Source organism: Xiphophorus hellerii, chromosome 6, assembly GCF_003331165.1.
Source record: "Xiphophorus hellerii strain 12219 chromosome 6, Xiphophorus_hellerii-4.1, whole genome shotgun sequence".
Lineage (NCBI taxonomy): Eukaryota > Metazoa > Chordata > Actinopteri > Cyprinodontiformes > Poeciliidae > Xiphophorus > Xiphophorus hellerii.
Window position 1 is genome coordinate 20,621,759 of NC_045677.1, and position 19,894 is coordinate 20,641,652.

General features: G+C 41.0%; 1 protein-coding gene across 2 annotated transcripts; it reads left to right on the plus strand.

Moving 5' to 3' along the window:
• The first annotated feature begins 320 nt into the window (after positions 1 to 320).
• On the plus strand, positions 321 to 19,672 carry LOC116721915 (protein translocase subunit SecA-like). 2 transcript variants are annotated; one of them, XM_032565947.1, is made up of 3 exons: positions 321 to 2,500; positions 15,665 to 15,674; positions 19,662 to 19,672. In XM_032565947.1, the coding sequence occupies exons 1-2, from the start codon at positions 648 to 650 to the stop codon at positions 15,672 to 15,674; spliced, it is 1,863 nt and encodes a 620-aa protein (XP_032421838.1). In that variant the 5' UTR covers positions 321 to 647; the 3' UTR covers positions 19,662 to 19,672. The 2 variants fall into 2 exon arrangements, 1 of the variants encoding a protein (XP_032421838.1); XR_004339690.1 differs by lacking the exons at positions 15,665 to 15,674; positions 19,662 to 19,672 and adding an exon at positions 5,384 to 6,164 and having other exon boundaries at positions 325 to 4,648.
• The last annotated feature ends 222 nt before the right edge of the window (positions 19,673 to 19,894 follow it).

A 19,894-nucleotide genomic window follows, 5' to 3' on the forward strand; every position in this document is an offset into this window, starting at 1 on the left:
GGATCAGGGAGTGCAGCTCACTTACCTGTCCAGCCCCCTGGTCTCCATGGAGCACCTGAATACTATTCTAGCAATGATCTGGGGACACGTCCAGCAGTATGGCTTTCTGTCATCAGAACACCAAACATTTGTCCAGGGTCCTCCTGCTTCATTCTTCAGGGCCATCTTTGACTCAATAAACACAGAAGAAAGTGAAATAAATGATCCACTGGACATTTTACGTATTGCAGAAGAAAAAAACACTGTACCACAAGGATTTACAGAGGACATCCATAAGGGAGACAAGAACGATATCCTTAAAAAGCTGAAAATTGTGACTCAAGAAGCTGTGATAAATTTTTTTGAAGAAATGGAGGAGTATGTCCCCTACGGTTTTACAATTTACACATTAAATGATGAAGGACTGCTTTGTCCAAGAAAACTCAGTCCTTACAACACAAATCAAATACCAGACCTAAAGTTTCTTGTCTTGGATGAAGGATTGTGTTGTCCTCTCTACAACTCAGAAGAAGTCCTCATCAAGCCCATTGCAGAGTTAATCTCAGAGAAGATTCAGTACACTCCATGCACAGACAAAACAGACAAAATCAGCATTCCTGGATTCTTGAGGAATCTCATTGAGACCAAAATGCCTTTGTGGGTGGAGAATGCCTTTCTGGCAAAGCAGGTTGAAGGAAGGACGGGACTATGTTGTAGAAAATGAGAATATCTGTCCAGTAGACTTCAGATCCACTGGCATCATTGAACTGAATAAGAAATGGGGTGATGGTCTGCAGCAGTTTGTGGAGATTAAGCATCAAGTCAAACTGAGCACAATTTCAGCAGTGACAAACTACATTTCTAACATCTCCTTTTTTCAAAAGTACCATGGCAAAATATATGGAACTACAGGAACTCTTGGTACTGAAAAGGACATTCTGTTTTTGCAGGATTTATATCCAAGTCTATCTGCATGCAGAATGCCAACATTCAACAGGAAAAAACTATATGAGGTCAAAGGAACTCTGAAAAAAACTTCGAAAGAGTGGAAATCAGAAATAAAAGGAGTTGTCATGTCTCAGATTTCCTCAAATTCATACAGAGAGGGAAGAGCCGCCCTGGTGATCTGTGAAACTATCAACAAAGCCAAAGAGATCTATGAAGAACTGAAGAGCAGCATTAAAGGTGAAATCATCCTCTACAGTCGCAGTGATAAAGAAAGTTTGAGCAAAATAGACAAGGAGCTGGAGTCTGGGGATGTTATTGTTGCCACAAACCTTGCTGGGCGTGGCACTGACATTAAAGTGTCCAAAAAGGTGAACAGTAATGGAGGATTGTTTGTTATCCTCTCCTTCCTCTCTGAAAACACCAGAGTAGAACTCCAGGCTTTTGGTCGAACAGCACGAAAAGGGAAACCTGGATCTGCTCAGATCATTGCATGCACTGAACACCTGCAGTATGACTTCAGGTCAGCTGTATCTCTGGAGGAAGCCAAAAGCACGAGGGACAGACTTGCAGCAGAAAGGATAAGTTCAATGATGAATGACGTTTCTGAAATGAATTTACGTGAGGAGCTGTTTTCTGAGTACTGTGAGACTCTTCATGATATTTACAAGAAAACAGATGGAGATGATAGAAAAGTTATTGTTGCCATCATGAATGAGTTCTGGGGGATCTGGCTCCAAATTAAATCAGAAGACATCGATCACCAGAAGAAAAGTGAACTTCACCAAAGTCTAAAGAAGGATTTATCTGTGGCAAGGCAAGAGTCTTCATCTCAAACTTCCCCATGTTCAAGCATTTATCACTACATCAATTTTGGAAACATTTTCTTGGATGATAAAAAATGGGAAAATAGTGCCAGGCTGTTTGATAAAGCTATGAAACAAGACAAAAGTTGGGCAGCCATCGCTTTTTACAGTCACGCATACTGCACTATTAAACTGTCAAAGGGAGACTACCTGACTCAAGCCAAAGAAGACCTACAAAAGGCACAAGAGTCCCTCAAGTATCTGAGTGAAGAATGCCTTGTCTGTTTGCAGTTCATTAAAATGGCCACTGTGGACTCAGGCAAAGGTGAACCATCCAGCCTTGAAAAACAGATGACATCCAAGTGCAGCATGTACAGGTTCTTTGATAAAAACATCACTGAGGCCATCCAAAAGATTGATGAAATCAAAGAAAGAGGGAGGGATGCAATAGTCAAAAAATCCCCTGTTTTCTCCTTGGTGTCGGATGCTGATGAAGCTCTCCAGTTAGAAGCTGATAACCTCTACAGTCGAGGTCTAAAATATGTATTTTCTGTTGAGGAGAAGCCTCGTTTCTGCTGGGAAGGACTGGTGGTTTTCTTGCTTGGAGTTTTGCAGATTGTTGCTGGAGCACTGCTCACTGTATTTACAGTTGGTACCTTGGCTCAAATCGGAATGGGTCTCATCACAGAAGGAATATCTGACTGCATTGAAGGTATTACAGCCATGGTGACAGGAGAGTTCAGCTGGAAAGATTGGGCTATCGGAAAAGCCATTTCCATCGGTGTTTCTATAATATCATTTGGAGTTGGAAAACTAATTTCGAAGGGATTCAAGGCTGCCAAAGCAGCGATCAAAGCCATAGGTAAAAAACTGAAGGCATTGCCAAAGTTTCTCTCCAAACAGGCAAAACAGAGTTTAAGCACCGTCACAAAGACAAACATGAAAAATGCTTTAAAACATACAGTAAAAACAATTGCTGAGGAAACACTGTTTTACGGACTTGAGAAAGCAGAAGAGAAAGCACTTGAAGAAATATTAAAAGGCATCAAAAATGAAGTAACAAAGGGAATTGTTAAAGACGTGAAAAGCAGCCTGGAAAAAGAACCCCTGGCTACATTGGTGGATAATGTTATACTGTTAGATCTTCTATATAAAGACCAACTGCGCCAGGTCCTGGAAGACAAAGACAGAAAGAAAGACCTCCTTTCCATTTACAAACAGTTGGGGAGTACTGCACTACAACCATTATATGCAGACCTTAGTTGGCAGAACAAGCTTAATTCATCAATCATCAAAGTGCTTGACAGCGCAACAGAAGGCACAAAAGGAAAAACTCGTGTAATTTTGACAGCTATTCAAACTACCCACCATCTTATTCTTGCAGGAGATGCTATTGGTGAAGTACTCACCCTCTCCCACAAGTTTTTCTCAAACTTTGAGAACGAACTGAACACTTTTATCAAAGAAAAACCTTTGAAAGTGAAGCGAAATGAGCTAACTTTCTCAGAAACTGACATGCTGAAAATATTCAAACAAGACTTGGCTGACACCCTCAGCACTTTACTGGCTGATGCCTTGGTAGAGGTGTTTAATAAGAAGTTTTTCAGTCACCTTGTTTCTCGTGCACAGAACAAAGCACATGAGGCCATCAGGCGACATGTCAAATCCGGCTTAAAGAGTGAGAGGACAGAGGAAAAACTTAAAGCTGGACAACTCAACAACTACATAGTAAATATGCCAGTAAATCCAAATGCAAAACTTTCAGCTAATGCTGGTCAAGTCACAAGATCACATGCTGAAAAGATCAAGAATAACAAAGCTGCTGGTACTATTCTTGATATCAGAGTCCTGTCTGAAGCCACTGGTACTAGAGTTGTTATTCTTACAGAAAACAAGCATGGAAAACTCACCAAAATGCAGGAAGTTAGTCCAAGCACCATATCTGCCAGTGAAACAGTGACTTTGATCTACAGGCCAAAGAGCACCCAAAACCCTAACGGTCATTATGATGTGTTCATCGACAATAAGGCAGTGAGCATAGACAGCAAAGAAAAGAGTTCTCTGTTCCATGCTATGGCAAGAGGCATGAAACCAAAAGCCAGTGATTCAGCGATTGCTTCTGAAGCAAACCGCCTGAGATCTGTGGAGGTCAACATGCTCCTCAAACAACCAGGGCAATGGGAACCTTTTATGAAGCGCAAAGAGTTAACCGAAACAATCAGAGGAGGAGACTGGTACATGGCAGAGGCAGGTAGACCAGAAAGAATTATAAAGGAAAACAAAACCCTGCTGCAGAAAATAACTGGAACGGTTGAAAAGTACAAAGGATATTTGAAAAAAAGCAGCTATTCCAGCAGTAGAAAAAGCCGTCAATGCAAATCAGCAGCCTTCAAACAGTACCATAGTGGAAGCTAACAAACTGAACCAGAAGAGCAAATTGGCTGTGGCAATGTTGCAAGCGAGAAAATATCTGTCTGGCTCAGATACCAGCAAAACTTCTGGTGTGGAGAAACAAGAAGGCCAAAAGTTACCAACTGATCGCAGCCTTAAAGATGTAGTTGATGATATATCTTCTCCAGAGCCAAAAGCTTTAAAATCATGCTTAGCTACCATGATAAGCAAAGATGATGTTGTTGGAACCTTTAAACTGATGACATTCAGTGCAATGTTCAGATGCCAGCTGACTGACACCGAGAATGTTCAAAACAAGAAGAGTAAAACCCGGGTTGCCATGTTTGAGAAGAGTTTTCAAGAAAACAGTACACAGATGGTACAGAAATGGTACAGCCTGCTTCAAGGCAAGGGTGTCATGACAAATGACCATCAAACAACAATCACACAGTGGATCAACACCCAGGGCTACAAGGATAAAAATGATCCACACAGGAAACAGGTGTCCAGCGTCCTGACATGAAGAGGTAAGAATATTTTTTTATGTTCTTTCAAACAATCATTTGCTCACAAAAAAGAGTAAACTAGAAATTTAGAGTAGAAGAGACATTTATAATTCTGAATTAATCTAATCTTCATGTTTTTTTATACTGTGGGTGGAAGAAAAACAAACTTTTGTAAATAATTTACTGTTAATTTCTTTAGTCTTTTACATTATTATTTTACATTGTTGCACTATGACATTTTCTGAAACTCCATTTGAAGTAAACTTCTAGAAAATTTGTTAAATTTCTCTGGTCAATAGACATAAAAGCCTACAAGGAAGAGCATTACCATTTTTAAAAAATTGATAAAATCCTTCTTTACTCAAGACCTTCATCCTGGGAGAGATGACCACAGTCTTTAAATTCCCATCTTAAAGTGAAAGCGGATGTCAAATAAACACAACTATAGACTTCTTTTGAGTTTTATGAAATACACCGTTCAGACTAATAAACAATTATATGCATAGTAAGTCAATATATCCATGAGACATAAAGAGCCTCTCAGCAAAGTGGCACAGTGTGAAAAACAAACAATTTCACCAGTATTATTTATCTGGTGACCTACCAATGATAAATCATCTATTTCAGCATAGCAATATTTCAATAATATTTTATGACTGTAATTATTATGTATTTTGCTTAATAATTAAATGTTTATATGAACATTTATTTCATGTATGACCTAACTGACTGAAGTGTGTTTTTTTTCCTGCATAGTGAAAACTCTGGATGATGCTGGTTAACGAGAAGAATCGAAACTACACATCACTTCCATCTGCCTGATCATCAAAGAGAGACTTTGATTATTGACAATATTACACTGTCAAACAAATTCTACAGGCAAATTGGGACTATTTTTAATTCAGATCTGTTGCAGATGTCCCTTTTGTCTGACTTCAAGTTTTTATTTTAAAAAATACTTTCTATCAAGTTTCTCTTAGGAAGTTAGATTAAGCCAAGCAAAACATTTTGGCTGTAATATTACTTCAGCTGAATAATTTACTTTTGGTCATTTTCTGAAGTTAATTGTGAAATATCATTTTTGCCCACTAGAGATTTTTTCCCATAGAGTAAAAAGTAAAAATTCATTTGATTTTACTCCTCAAAATATTCACATTTTATCGTTTTATTTTGTTGTGACTTTATACAACTGAATTTTAGCAACTATTGAATTTTAACAAAATCTGATTGTGAAAATGGTAAAAAATAAAATAAATAAATTAGACATGATGCTTAGATAAAGTAATTCTTTCTTGAAATATTTTAATAGTTTTATTGTTTTAAGTGCTGAAACTCTGGTTTTTGGGTGTTCAAAACAGAATCACATTCAAAATACAGGCATGAATAGATTATTTGTTGTTGTAAATCTTGACTAAAAACAATAGATGCAAAATGTAGGTAAATTCACGTAGCCATTGCTGATTATATTCTTGAAAATGGTGAAAAATCTATTTTCTTGCTTAACCTTTTCTATTGATAAAAAGCATGCAGCCACTGGGGGGGGAAAGTTATGTTAGAGACTACAATATACAGTATTATACCTATGCAACATGTGTAACTTTTTTGTGTTTTATTACATTTTAGTAAAGTTTTTAGTCATCTGGGGCTATTGGTAAGTTTATTACTTATTTTTGGGGGTTGTCAAATTAACTAGTTAGGTGGCAGTGTATTTTGAATGTCTAATATGCTAAAGTTTCAATACCCTTAGTAATCAATTTTGTTCTTTTTATCTAAATATCCGCTTCAAATATTCAGATGTATTTTTTGACCAGTTTACAGAATATTTTGAGTATTTTGTTTATGGTGGCAGTAATAACATTAAATCACTGTTTATATTTCAGTCTGGTAGTATAATGGAAATATATTTTCATTTCTATTGTCATTGTTTCATTATGAAATTTTAAAGCTTGTTTTTACTGAATTTAAGAAAACATTTAATACATTGAGGTTATAAACCGAGTATGGTAATTTATAAATGTTATGCTTTCTGGACCATAATTTGCACATTTAATAAATAATTCACAATGATATAAGGATTAAAAAGTCTGTGGAAAAGAAGCAGAGTTGTGTAACTTACCTAGGATGATGAAGTCACATTTGAACCTCGCATTCATTGCTTATAAAGCCAAAATTTTAAAATTACACATATTTTTACACATATTTTGTTAAAAACCTTTTTTTTCTCCATTTTTTTTATGTTGTTTTAAAATGCAGGGGTGTTAATCAGGTGCTAAAGATGTTCAATGTTTTTCTTTAAACTGATGACAAGAATCTTGGAAAGACAAAGGAGGTTGTTTGCATCTTAAACAAATCAATTAATCAATCAAATTTTATTTGTATAGCACATTTCAGCAGCAAGGCATTTCAAAGTGCTTTATATCATATCAAACACAGAAACACAATGCAACATAGACTCAACAATCAAAACATGACAATATGTCAGGTTCCATCAATAAATTTGTAATTGATTACGTTTCAAATACAATCCTAAACAGGTGGGTTTTAGTCGAGTTTGCATCCATAAAAGGTTTACCGTTTACACTCCTACTGTGTTATATGCAACAAAATACCTATTGCTATGATCACGCTCACAATCACACAGTCCTGGGAGTAGTGATGGACTCTGACCTGAACCTCCAGAGCCACATAAAGACAGTTACAAAGTCAGCCTTCTATCACCTGAAGAACATTTCCAGGATTAAAGGACTAATGTCTCAGCCAGATCTAGAGAAACTCGTCCATGCGTTCATCTTCAGTCGTATTGATTATTGCAACAGCGTCTTCACAGGTCTGTCCAACAAATTAATCAAACAGCTGCAGCTGATCCAGAATGCTGCTGCTCGCGTTCTCACTAAAACCAGGAAGATAGAGCACATAACACCAGTTTTAAAGTCCCTCCACTGGCTCCCTATAGCTCAAAGAATAGACTTTAAAATACTGTTGTTAGTTTATAAATCACTGAACGGCTTAGCACCACAATACATTAAAGATCTGCTTTTATTGTATCAACCTTCCAGACCTCTCAGGTCTTCCGGTTCTGGTCTGCTCTGCATCCCCAGAACCAGAACCAAACGAGGAGAAGCAGCTTTCAGCATCTATGCACCACGATTGTAGACAGCATTCCTTTACAAACAAGATGTAAAGGAATTTTTACTCAAGTCTGATATTGTCTTTTCCATGTTAATTTCTGACTGGACTGTATGTGGTGTAATAAAAGTTTTATCCTTAAAGCTGGCTATCTCTCTCCAGCTGTTTTTGAATAATGTTACCTCCTTGATGAGTTTCTTACATAAACTTTCCATCTTTTGAATCTGAGACCGAACACAGAAGCTACAAGCAAGAAAACGTAGCCTAGAAATCTGGAAATTTCATATTCTTCTGATCATCTTTGAATACACAAAGACCAAATAAATCCAAAGATAACTTGGTAGTATAGATCAAACTATTCTGGTAATCCCCAAAAAAACCAACCTCCAGAACCAGCATAGATAGTGTAGATTTTCTCACTCTGGGCTTTAAAATCAATAATCAGAGACTTCCTGCAGTGGGCTACACGCAGTGTTTCCCAAACCTGGTCCTCAAGGCACACTGCCCTGCATGTTTTAGGTATGTCCTTGCTTCAGTCAGGATCTGTGTTTTTCTGTGTATTCATTTCGAGTTTCTGTGTCTCTGAGTCTCCGTGTTGCCCTGTCTCCCCTTGATTATTCCCAGGTGTGTCTCGTTTCTTTGATTACCTCCTGTGTATTTAATGTCACCTGTGTCTCTGCGTCTTTGTCGGGTCCTAGTCTAAGCAGTCGTGTGTTGTCGTTTGTCCTTCGTATGTGATGTTGCTACCAGTGCTGAGCCTTTGCCTTCCGCTCTGTTGTGCTGCCAGGATTTTGAACTGTTTTGGATTTGTTTGCGCCTCGTTCTCATCATTTAAACCACATTTTTTCATCTCATCCTGGTTCCACCGCGTTCTGCCTCACCACTTCACACCGCACTTCATGACAGCTTCAGTCCAGCTGATTTCAATTGATGACTGATTAACAGGTGTTTGTTGAACTGCAGTCAGTTGAATCAGGCACATTAAAGCAGGGAAACCTAAAACATGTAGGACAGTGTGCCTTGAGGACCAGGGTTAAAAAACACTGGCAGGAATGGAGTTACAGCATTGATCACAGATCTTATGACAGAGGTTTCCTTAAGAAGTAATCTGGAGCACTAGTGCCCTCTTAAAAAATATTAAACATCCTTCACGTATAGATGGAAGAATTTAAAATTATTCCACTATGAGTGCAGTGGGATTATCAGCAGACATTTTGAGACCATCAGTTGTATGTGTATTATGGGATAAGAACTTTGCACCCACTGATCTAGTTGGGAGTTCCTCATTTTGTAACAAGTGGCGCATATAAGTTTTTAATTGTGATTTTTTAAATTCTGAGAAAGACAACAGATCCCAACAGAGAAGTCCAGTTATTTGATTTAATTTATCATTTTGTGTTCATGTATTGTATTGTTATTGCTGCTGAAGTAGTTTTACATGGAATGTCTGGTGATCATAACAAACAGTCTGAGAATCAATTTTTACATTTACAGTTTCCACTGTTAAAAGAATCACAATAACAATATTTGTATATATACTGTATATAATACTGGTACAACCTGTCTCTGACCGATACACCCCTGGAATTAAGCACCAGCCAGCATAGGTATGTTTAGATTAAATAATTCTACCATACCTCAGATTAAATAAGTCAGATACGGTCTCATAATATGGCAACATATTAGGGTTATTAGTCTGGCAGTTTTTAGCTAGAAAAACAAAGTAAACAGCCAAAATGCAGGAGTCTGAGAGACAAATTACTGGCAAGGACAAAGATACAGAATAGGACAAAAAGTCCTAAAACTGGCTGGCTAAGATAAAGATCTTGATTCAGAGCTGGAGCTTGTTGTAATACACTTCCTGGAATGTTCCTTGGATTTATCAGTAGCCAGATGTTATGTTTGTGGTTTGATAGTGATGGATATGAGCTGAATCTTTGATAACAACATGCAGAGGCCTGTTTCACATAATGAGTATAGTGGATAAAGCTGGGATATTCTGGACATTCTGGCTGGATTAGGCCTTAACTTGGTTTCACAAAAACAGTAGCACAAAAACAAAAACATGGGCTGCCTTATCGTGGCAGCCTCCATGGGCTGCCACCTTATTGTGGTGGAGGGGTTTGAGTGTCCCAATGATCCTAGGAGCTATGCTGTCTGGGGCTTCATGCCCCTGGTAGGGTCACCCAAGGCAGACAGGTCCTAGGTGAGGGACCAGACAAAGAGCAGCCCGAAGACCCCAATGATGAAGGAAAACTTTGGACTTGGTGTTCCCTCGCCCGGACGCGGGTCACCGGGGCCCCACTCTGGAGCCAGGCCTGGAGGGGGGGCACGATGGCGAGCGTCTGGTGGCCGGGCTTTTACCCATGGAGCCCGGCCGGGCTCAGCCCGAAGAGGAAACATGGGCCCCCCCTCCCATGGGCCCACCACCCGTGGGAGGGGCCAAAGGGGTCGGGTGCAGTGTGGGATGGGTGGCAGCAGAGGGAGGGGACCCTGGCGGTCCGATCCTCGGTTGCAGAAACTGGCTCTTGGGGCGTGGAATGTCACCTCTCTGGTGGGGAAGGAGCCGGAGCTAGTGCGTGAGGTCGAGAGGTTCCGGCTAGAAATAGTCGGTCTCACCTCGACGCACGGCTCTGGTTCTGGAACCAGTCTCCTTGAGAGGGGCTGGACATACTTCCACTCTGGAGTTGCCCAAGGTGAGAGGCGTCGGGCAGGAGTGGGCATACTTGTTGCTCCCCATCTCGGCGCCTGTACGTTGGGGTTTACCCCGGTGAACGAGAGGGTAGCATCCCTCCGCCTACGGGTGGGGGGACGGGTTCTGACTGTCGTTTGTGCTTACGGGCTGAACGACAGTTCAGATTACCCACCCTTTTTGGAGTCCTTAGAGGGGGTACTGGAGAGTGCTCCTCCTGGGGACTCCCTTGTTCTGCTGGGGGACTTCAACGCTCACGTGGGCAATGACAGTGAGACCTGGAGGGGCGTGGTTGGGAGGAACGGCCCGCCCGACCTGAACTCGAGCGGTGTTCTGTTGCTGGACTTCTGTGCTCGCCATGGATTGTCCATAACGAACACCATGTTCAAGCATAAGGGTGTCCATATGTGCACTTGGCACCAGGACACCCTAGGCCGCAGTTCGATGATCGACTTTGTCATCGTTTCATCGGATCTGCGGCCGTATGTCTTGGACACTCGGGTGAAGAGAGGTGCGGAGCTGTCCACTGACCACTACCTGGTGGTGAGTTGGCTCCGGTGGTGGGGGCGAAAGCCGGTCAGACCTGGCAGGCCCAAACGTGTTGTGAGGGTCTGCTGGGAACGTCTGGCGGAATCCCCTGTGAGACGGAGCTTTAACTCCCATCTCCGGCAAAACTTCGAACACGTCCCGGGGGAGGTGGGGGACATGGAGTCTGAGTGGACCGTGTTCCGTGCCTCCATTGTCGAGGCGGCCAATCGGAGCTGTGGCCGCAAGGTTGTCGGTGCCTGTCGCGGCGGCAACCCTCGAACCCGCTGGTGGACACCTTCGGTGAGGGATGCCGTCAGGCTGAAGAAGGAGTCCTATCGGGCCTTTTTGGCCTGTGGGACTCCGGAAGCAGCTGATGGGTACCGGCGGGCGAAGCGGCATGCGGCTCGGGCGGTTGCTGAGGCAAAAACTCGGGCGTGGGAGGAGTTTGGAGAGGCCATGGAGAAAGACTTCCGTACGGCTTCGAGGCGATTCTGGTCCACCATCCGGCGTCTCAGGGGGGGGAAGCGGTGCAGCACCAACACTGTTTATAGTGGGGATGGTGTGCTGCTGACCTCTACTCGGGACGTTGTGGGCCGGTGGGCAGAGTACTTCGAAGACCTCCTCAATCCCACCAACATGCCTTCCACTGAGGAAGCGGAGCCTGGGGACTCTGGGTTGGGCTCTCCAATCTCTGGGGGCGAGGTCGCCGAGGTGGTTAAAAAGCTCCTCGGTGGCAGGGCCCCGGGGGTGGATGAGATCCGCCCGGAGTTCCTTAAGGCTCTGGATGTTGTAGGGTTGTGTTGGTTGACGCGACTCTGCAATGTCGCATGGACATCGGGGGCAGTTCCCCTGGATTGGCAGACTGGGGTGGTGGTCCCCCTGTTCAAAAAGGGGGACCGGAGGGTGTGCTCCAATTATAGAGGGGTCACACTCTTAAGCCTCCCTGGCAAGGTCTATTCAGGGGTCCTGGAGAGGAGGGTCCGTCGGATAGTCGAACCTCGGATTCAGGAAGAGCAGTGTGGTTTTCGTCCTGGTCGTGGAACGCTGGACCAGCTCTACACCCTCGGCAGGGTCCTGGAGGGTGCATGGGAGTTCGCCCAACCAGTCTACATGTGTTTTGTGGACTTGGAGAAGGCGTTCGACCGTGTCCCTCGGGGAGCCCTGTGGGGGGTTCTCCGGGAGTATGGGGTACCGGGCCCTTTGATACGGGCTGTCAGGTCCCTGTATGACCGGTGTCAGAGTCTGGTCCGCATTGCCGGCAGTAAATCGGGCTCGTTTCCGGTGAGAGTTGGACTCCGCCAGGGCTGCCCTTTGTCACCGATTCTGTTCATCACTTTCATGGACAGAATTTCTAGGCGCAGCCAAGGTGTTGAGGGGATCCGATTTGGTGGCCTTAGGATCTCATCTCTGCTTTTTGCAGACGATGTGGTCCTTTTGGCTTCATCAGATCGTGATCTGCAGCTCTCGCTGGAGCGGTTCGCAGCCGAGTGTGAAGCGGCCGGGATGGGGATCAGTGCCTCCAAATCCGAGGCCATGGTCTTGAGCCGGAAAAGGGTAGAGTGCCTTCTCCGGGTCAGGGGGGGTGTCCTGCCCCAAGTGGAGGAGTTTAAGTATCTCGGGATCTTGTTCACGAATGGGGGAAGAAGGGAGCGGGAGATCGACAGGCGGATTGGCGCAGCGTCTGCTGTCAAGCGGGCGCTGTACCGGTCCGTCGTGGTGAAGAGAGAGCTGAGCCAAAAAGCGAAGCTCTCGATTTACCGGTCGATCTACGTTCCCACCCTCATCTATGGTCATGAGCTTTGGGTCATGACCGAAAGAACGAGATCGCGGATACAAGCGGCCGAAATGGGTTTTCTCCGTAGGGTGGCTGGGCTCTCCCTTAGAGATAGGGTGAGAAGCTCAGTCATCCGGGAGGGACTCAGAGTAGAGCCGCTGCTCCTTCACATCGAGAGGAGCCAGTTGAGGTGGCTCGGGCATCTGGTCAGGATGCCTCCTGGACGCCTCCCTGGTGAGGTGTTCCGGGCACGTCCCACCGGGAGGAGGCCCCGGGGAAGACCCAGGACACGCTGGAGGGACTATGTCTCTCGGCTGGCCTGGGAACGCCTCGGGATTCCCCCGGAGGAGCTAGAAGAAGTGGCTGGGGAGAGGGAAGTCTGGGCCTCCCTTCTGAAGCTGCTACCCCCGCGACCCGACCTCGGATAAGCGGAAGAAGATGGATGGATGGATGGATGGATGGAGTAGCACAAAAGTTACCATGATTTATCATGTGCAGCCTGAAAAGACCAGGCTAACAGCCAGGCTTAGTTAATCCTAATGCTTTGTCTGTTCAGCCAACATCAATCAGGAACTGAGTTGGTTTATATCACAGAGCTTTGTCAATGGAAACAAAGGATCTAATCAATCATTTAACAAGTAGCCTTGAAGATGAGAAAATCAAAAGCATTGACATGCTTTTCAATGAAATAAGGCAAATGAAAGATATTGATGAGGAAACATTGAACAAATCATATAAAATAGTTTCACATGTGACAGACCTTATTGAAAACGTAAACTCAAAAAACACAATGACACAAAAATGGCTAAACAACTCGGCCACAGCACAGAAACAGCTGATCTTTAGGAGGTCTTGGCAGTGTCATGCAACGCTGTTAATGTGACAGTTGCTGCAGAGAAGTGGTGGCCCAGAGCCACTCAGATGATAAGCTGGTGCCTCTTGGCCTTGTCCAACACTGGGAAACTCCTGGAAATGGGAACTGGGGAAGGAAAGTGTCATGGTAGAAAGTGTCTTGTGTCATTGCAATGTTTGCGTGTGTTTAGGGGTGAAAAGATAGATGTGGTGTCCAGCTCTTCCGTTTTGTGTCAAAGAGATGCGGCAGAATGGGAAAACTTCTACAAGTACTTTGGCATTACTGTTGACACAAACACAAATAAAACTGATGATAGCAGTCGAAAGGAGTGCAACCAAAAAGACATTATCTATGGAACTATTGAAACCTTCGCTGTTGATCATCTTCGCCAGATATTTTTTAATTTTTAAAGGCTCTAGTGCAGGGGTCTATAACTTCAGTCCTCAAGGGCCACTGTCCTACAATTTTTAGATGTGCCACAGGTACAAAACACTGGAATGAAATGGCTTTATTACCTCCTCCTTGTGTAGATCAGTTCTCCGAGTCTTGCTAATGACCTAATTATTCTATTCAGGTGTGGTGCAGCAGAGGCACATCTAAAAGTTGCAGGCAAATGGTTTAGGTGGCATCCTGCAGTCAAAATAAGTTGATACCAAACATTAGCAGAAGTGATCTTGGAAGAAACAATAATGGCAGTGATATGAGGGGGTTAACCAACTAAGAGTTTAACGTGAGAGAAAATCTGATAACAATGACTGGAGCAAAATCACACAAATTCCTGTGGAGTGTTGCCTGAATCCTCAGTGACAAGGCAAGTAAATTGTCCCAATATAATTAGAGGGCAAAACAGAAATATTAGCAAACAATGAGGAAAGCATCTAGTGCAGTGGTTCTTAACCTGGGTTCGATCGAACCCCAGGGGTTCAATGAGTCGGCCTCAGGGGTTCAGCAGAGCCTCTGCCGCGGAGGTAAAGACACACTTGTGTAAAGTCGTGATGACACGCCCCCCTTGGCCATCACTTGCTGCAGAGGATCATGTTACATTCATTGCTCAGCCAATCAGTGCTGCGGGGAATTTAGTGCACGCAGTATCAGCGGCTGTTGTAGTTGTACATCGCGTGGTTTCTTTCTTAATATTTTAATCCATACTAAATATGTCGAGCAAAAAAAGAAGAAAATGAACAGACTTTGCTCTGAAGATGCACTTGCCAAGGTGAAGCCAAGCCTCTCTGAACTGGTCTCCCAAAAACAACAGCAGAAGTCACACTGATTTGCAGGTATGTCATTTGTGCAATACTTTATTCTGGCCCCCAAAAAGTATTTTGTGGATTCAAAACGACAAAAAAACAAATTAAATTTAAAATAAAAAAAATTAAGTTATTAAAAAAATTGTAATTCTTTGATAAAAATCCAAATTTATTTTTAATTAGTAAAATAGTAAAAAAATATTTTGGGGGCTGAAATTCTTTTATGGGGCCGAAATATTTTTGGGGGGCCAGAATGAAGTCATACTGTAACTTGCTATGAGTTCATGGTTTTGTTCTTTGAGCAAAGGTGACGTTCATGCACGGCTCATTTTGTGCACCAGCAAAAAAACATATACCTATGTCTTGAATTTGGAAAAAAAAAATTATTTTATTTATCACTAAAGAAGGGTTCGGTGAATGCGCATATGAAACTGATGGGTTCGGTACCTCAAAAAAGGTTAAGAACCACTGATCTAGTGTATTTAATGAAGAGCCTTTTGGTCACTGCACCGGCTGAAGCACACAGGAACAGAGCGCGAGAGTGAAAAACAGGAACTCTGCCTACATGTGGGTACATGTTCATTGTTTGAGATTTCAAGATTTTATGAAAACTGAGAAGATAAGGCACACTTTCACGTGGTCCTTGTATAAATACAAACAGCACATTCTTCTGTCCACAATACTGTTGAAACATGCACTTTTTTTATTTTGAGGCTGGAGATTTCAGCAGAAAAACAAGACAAAACAAAACAGAAAAGCAAGAGGAATTTTCCACTCTTTGACAATGTTGGAATAATGTGTCAAAACCACTGTGTCGAAACGTCTGACTTAAATTTCAGACAGATGGTAAATGAAAGAAGAAAACAAGTAACAGTACCCACCAGCTGGACCCGAACAATTTAAATATTTCTGAATACCTCGCGATAGACAATCTTCACTAATGAGATTTTACTTGTAGCACTTTGGATTGATTCTACAAAATTCCTTAAATATACTGATGTTTGTTTGATCACATGTTGGTGGTGGTTTAATTTTGTTGTAAATTTTTTTTTCCCCAAAAGCTTTATATAAAGGAATCCAGTCTTGGAGTCAAATTTCACTGATTCAAACTGATTCCTCAACCCTTGTGCAAAGTGTCAAACTGTATAAAATATCTATTTGAGAAAATCATTCACAAAACACAGTCAAGTTAAGTCAGTTATTGAAAAAAATACTATCTTCTCACATAACAGTTTATTTTCATTTTTTTATTAAATTCTGATTTTGTAATATGTAGTGTGTAGTTAGTTAAATTCCAGGTTTATTTAACCAGTAATCAGTTTGTTTACATACTACTCCACTCCACAAGAAATGTATTGTTGGCTATACTAATCAAGTTTTAAGATTCTGTACATGAAAGCACTGTTCTAAATGTATTTGTTATTATTTTATCAATGGCTTGAATGATTAATAAGTGGAGATTATTTTGTTGTATTTAAAGTTTTGTGTATTTGGACTGCATTGTCTTAATAAAAGGGTTTTTGGTGCCTCAAAATGACTTCCTGCTATTCATTAGTCATACACTCTCACCTCAACATCTCACAGAATGGAAAGGTGTGATCAAACTGAAAGACATGCTGTGATTTTACACCAAACATCTAATGAGATGAGAAGGAGTAAGAAAATGAATATGAGGAGCAAAACAATATATTATATTTTTTTTAAAACACTCACTGGTCGACTGAAAATATCTGGTGATGCAAAGTAGTGATGTAAAGTAAAAAAAAATGTGGAAATGTCACAAGCAAAAGCTGGAAATTAATTTCATCATATTGATTCCCACAAGGGTTGTCACATTAGTAGAATTTCAACTACAACAAAATAAGAATAAACATTTGCTTTGCTATCTTGTCCACACTACTGGATTTTACCAACATTAATGCAACTTGATTGTGACTGTTCACATTTATTTCTAGATGGACAAACAGACAGACAGACAGACAGATTGATGTTGTTTGGTCCACTTATTGTATTTTGGGAAGTTGGTGGTGCAATTACTCAGATTTCCACACCCCTTTGTGACAATGTGGTCAAATACTGAGACTCATTTTGCCACAGCCCATGTCAGCACAAACATTCAAGTTCACTATTACATGACGACCACTTTCACAAGTCATCTCAGCAATTACTGCAATTTTATTCCCTTCAACAACCCTTTTCATACTGAAAATGCAGTGGCTGAGCTGCCATGGACTATTTTCATAGAAGGCCCTAAGTTGTCCAAGAAAGAAAGCAAATAATGGTCAATTAAAAGTCAGGTTTTTTGATGAAACTATGTAGTTTGACATCAGTTAAAGTTGGAAGCTTATCTGGGACATTCCAAGGATTTTGTATTTGGGGAAAAATATGCCAGTTGAAATTGTTGCCTGTGATCATGAGGCAGTGTTTGTGAACTTAGGTAGCTGGGAGAAGTTATCCTTTTTATATGTATGAATAATTTTAGCATTAAGATTAATAGTAGCATAGATTCTGATAAATGTTAAATCAAGCAAACATACTTACTTGCAATACAGAGACTTGAGAGGATCGTGGAACGTAATGGGAGCCTGAAATATAGGGTGGTGTGTTTAGTAACATTGAACCCAAACACTAAAATAAAGTTCTAAACCCAAAATGCACTTAGAAAAACAAGAACAAAACTATGACCAGGAATCTGATACAACAGAACACTGTCAATAATAAAAAAGCTCCAAGATATAAATATCGATTAAATGAAAATGTGTTAAACTTTGAAGGAACGCTTTCCTATTTAATTAATGATGCACTGAACACTAAAATATAAAACATTGTCTTCAACTAACAACAATGATATGGTAATAGCAGATGCCAAATCAGAGAAAATAAGGTAGAAATCTAGAAACAGGATGACCGTGGTGCTGTGGTAGAACTGCAGTGGTTTACCATGCAGATTATCTGAATGGTAGTTTAAGCGTAGCTCTTTTTGGTGTTTGTTGATAATGTCCATTTAAAAAGAAAAATGTTTTCTCATTATTTAAGTCTGTGATGAACAAATTTAGCATTTCTGCTTTTACTTTTACATTTGAATACATTAGGTCTCCTACCAAGTACTGTTTTTCCATGTTAGTTTTTATTCACACATTAAGTCAATCACATACTGTGTGATTTTCAACAATTTAAAAAATGCACCTGCATATGTCTGTGTGACCCTCAAGAAGTCACACAGTCACATAATCAGGCATTTCCTCCTAAGGTCAATAGGTCTAAAAGTCAATTAACCAAAGTGCAGCTTGATGAAAAATGTGCCGTGCAAAATTGTATATTTCAAATGTAATATTTGAACTATAATTTGTCATCGGTCATAACATGGTTTTGACAATAATAAGTGTTGTGATAGACAGACACAAACTTCCTTATTTCCACATTCTGCATTGTTTCACCAAAAACATCAGATATTGTATGTCTTCAGAAGTAACAAACGTTTGATTGATGAAAAATCTCTGACGCCATTTGATTGAGAAAGGTTGGTTCTGTCAAAACTTCCTCTTTGTTCACATGCAAGTGTTTGGCTGCCAGTGTGTATATAAACACCTTTACAGTCTTCAGTTTCTCAGCCATGGAGAAGTTTCTACTGTTGGGCCTGTTGTGTCTGCAGGTTTTTCTGCTCGCTACAGCATTGACGTCTTCGGAGAAAGCTGCTCTCCTCACAGATGATCAACAGCTGGCTGATCTGGTAAGATGACAGGAAGTCTCACTGAAGTGATTAAGACACAAAGTGCAGTGAATTTTATTTACATTTCCTGATATAACATAATTAAATGGTAGGTTTCTTTTCCATTTGGTCACAGAAGGAAGAAGGCAAAGGGAAGGAGAGGATTAAATTTCAAAGAGGGATGGGCTGTGGGTGGAAGATTGGGTCCTGTAATTCTTTCAAAGTGGTAAGCTTTTTTTCTATCAACAACAAAACAAGAAAAACTAAAAAAGCAAAATTAAAGTAACTGCTAAATTCTGAATGTACTCATCAATGTGAGGCAGAACCTGTCGATGATCCTTTGTTGATCAAACTATCTTTCTTTTGTTATTTAGATACCGACAAAGAAACCAGAACGCAGTGTGACCAAGGTGAAAATATGATAAATGATATAAACAACTTGCCAACATGTGAAAATCCAAAATCCTAAATATTTTTTCCTTATCAACTTCCTTAATTGCAATATCTCAAGTAAATCTTTGCTTTGTATCCGAATGAAATGCTTCAAGGAAATAAATCTGTTTTTTTCATGTTTATTATATTAAAAACACATTTTAAATGATTGTTGGGTGATTATTTTTTTTAAGAGTGCTTATCATAGTTAGGAGGTTTTGGCACAGGTACCCATCTCCAGCAGGTGAGTACAGCCTCAAAAAGTCACACAGACACATAATCAGGCATTCATCAACTTCCTGCTAAGGGCTATAGGCTTAAAATCCAATAAACCAAAGTGCATTCATTTGGATTTAGGGAGGAAGGTGGGACCTCTAAAGAGAGCCCATAACCTTCTTACTGCAAGGAAACAACAGCAACAATATTTCATTTATTCCATTTTGAAGATTGATTACATTCCTCTTGTCAGCTTTTGTATGTTAGATTTTATTCATGGACCACTGTGAAGCCCTTTCCTGACTTTAATCTGTGAAAAGTGCTGTATAGATAATACTTTCATCACAATCGCAAACTTACAATGAAGCTGGAAATTCCCTGAACTGATAAACAAAATAAAACAGCACTACAAAGTGTGGGAAACTTGAAAATGCCTTTATGATTACAGATGAAAAACAATCCAGTCACCACAGTTTTAAGAAGCGAGATGCTGTACTGTTTACTGTAACAGAGAGAATTAGTCCTGCCTTTAAAACCATAGATTACACGAGGTAGTTAGAAAATACATCAGAGTGACAGATATAGAGATAAACTAATAAAGTAAAAGTAGTTATACTTTAGTGTACCCCACATGGTTGGGGTACAATAAAGTTGGGGAGTCCCGGCTTGGGTTTCTCCTGGTCACTGAAA

Excerpts from the sequence above, each read along its gene's own strand:
- LOC116721915 (XM_032565947.1), top strand. The coding sequence starts at position 648 with ATGCCTTTCTGGCAAAGCAGGTTGAAGGAAGGACGGGACTATGTTGTA.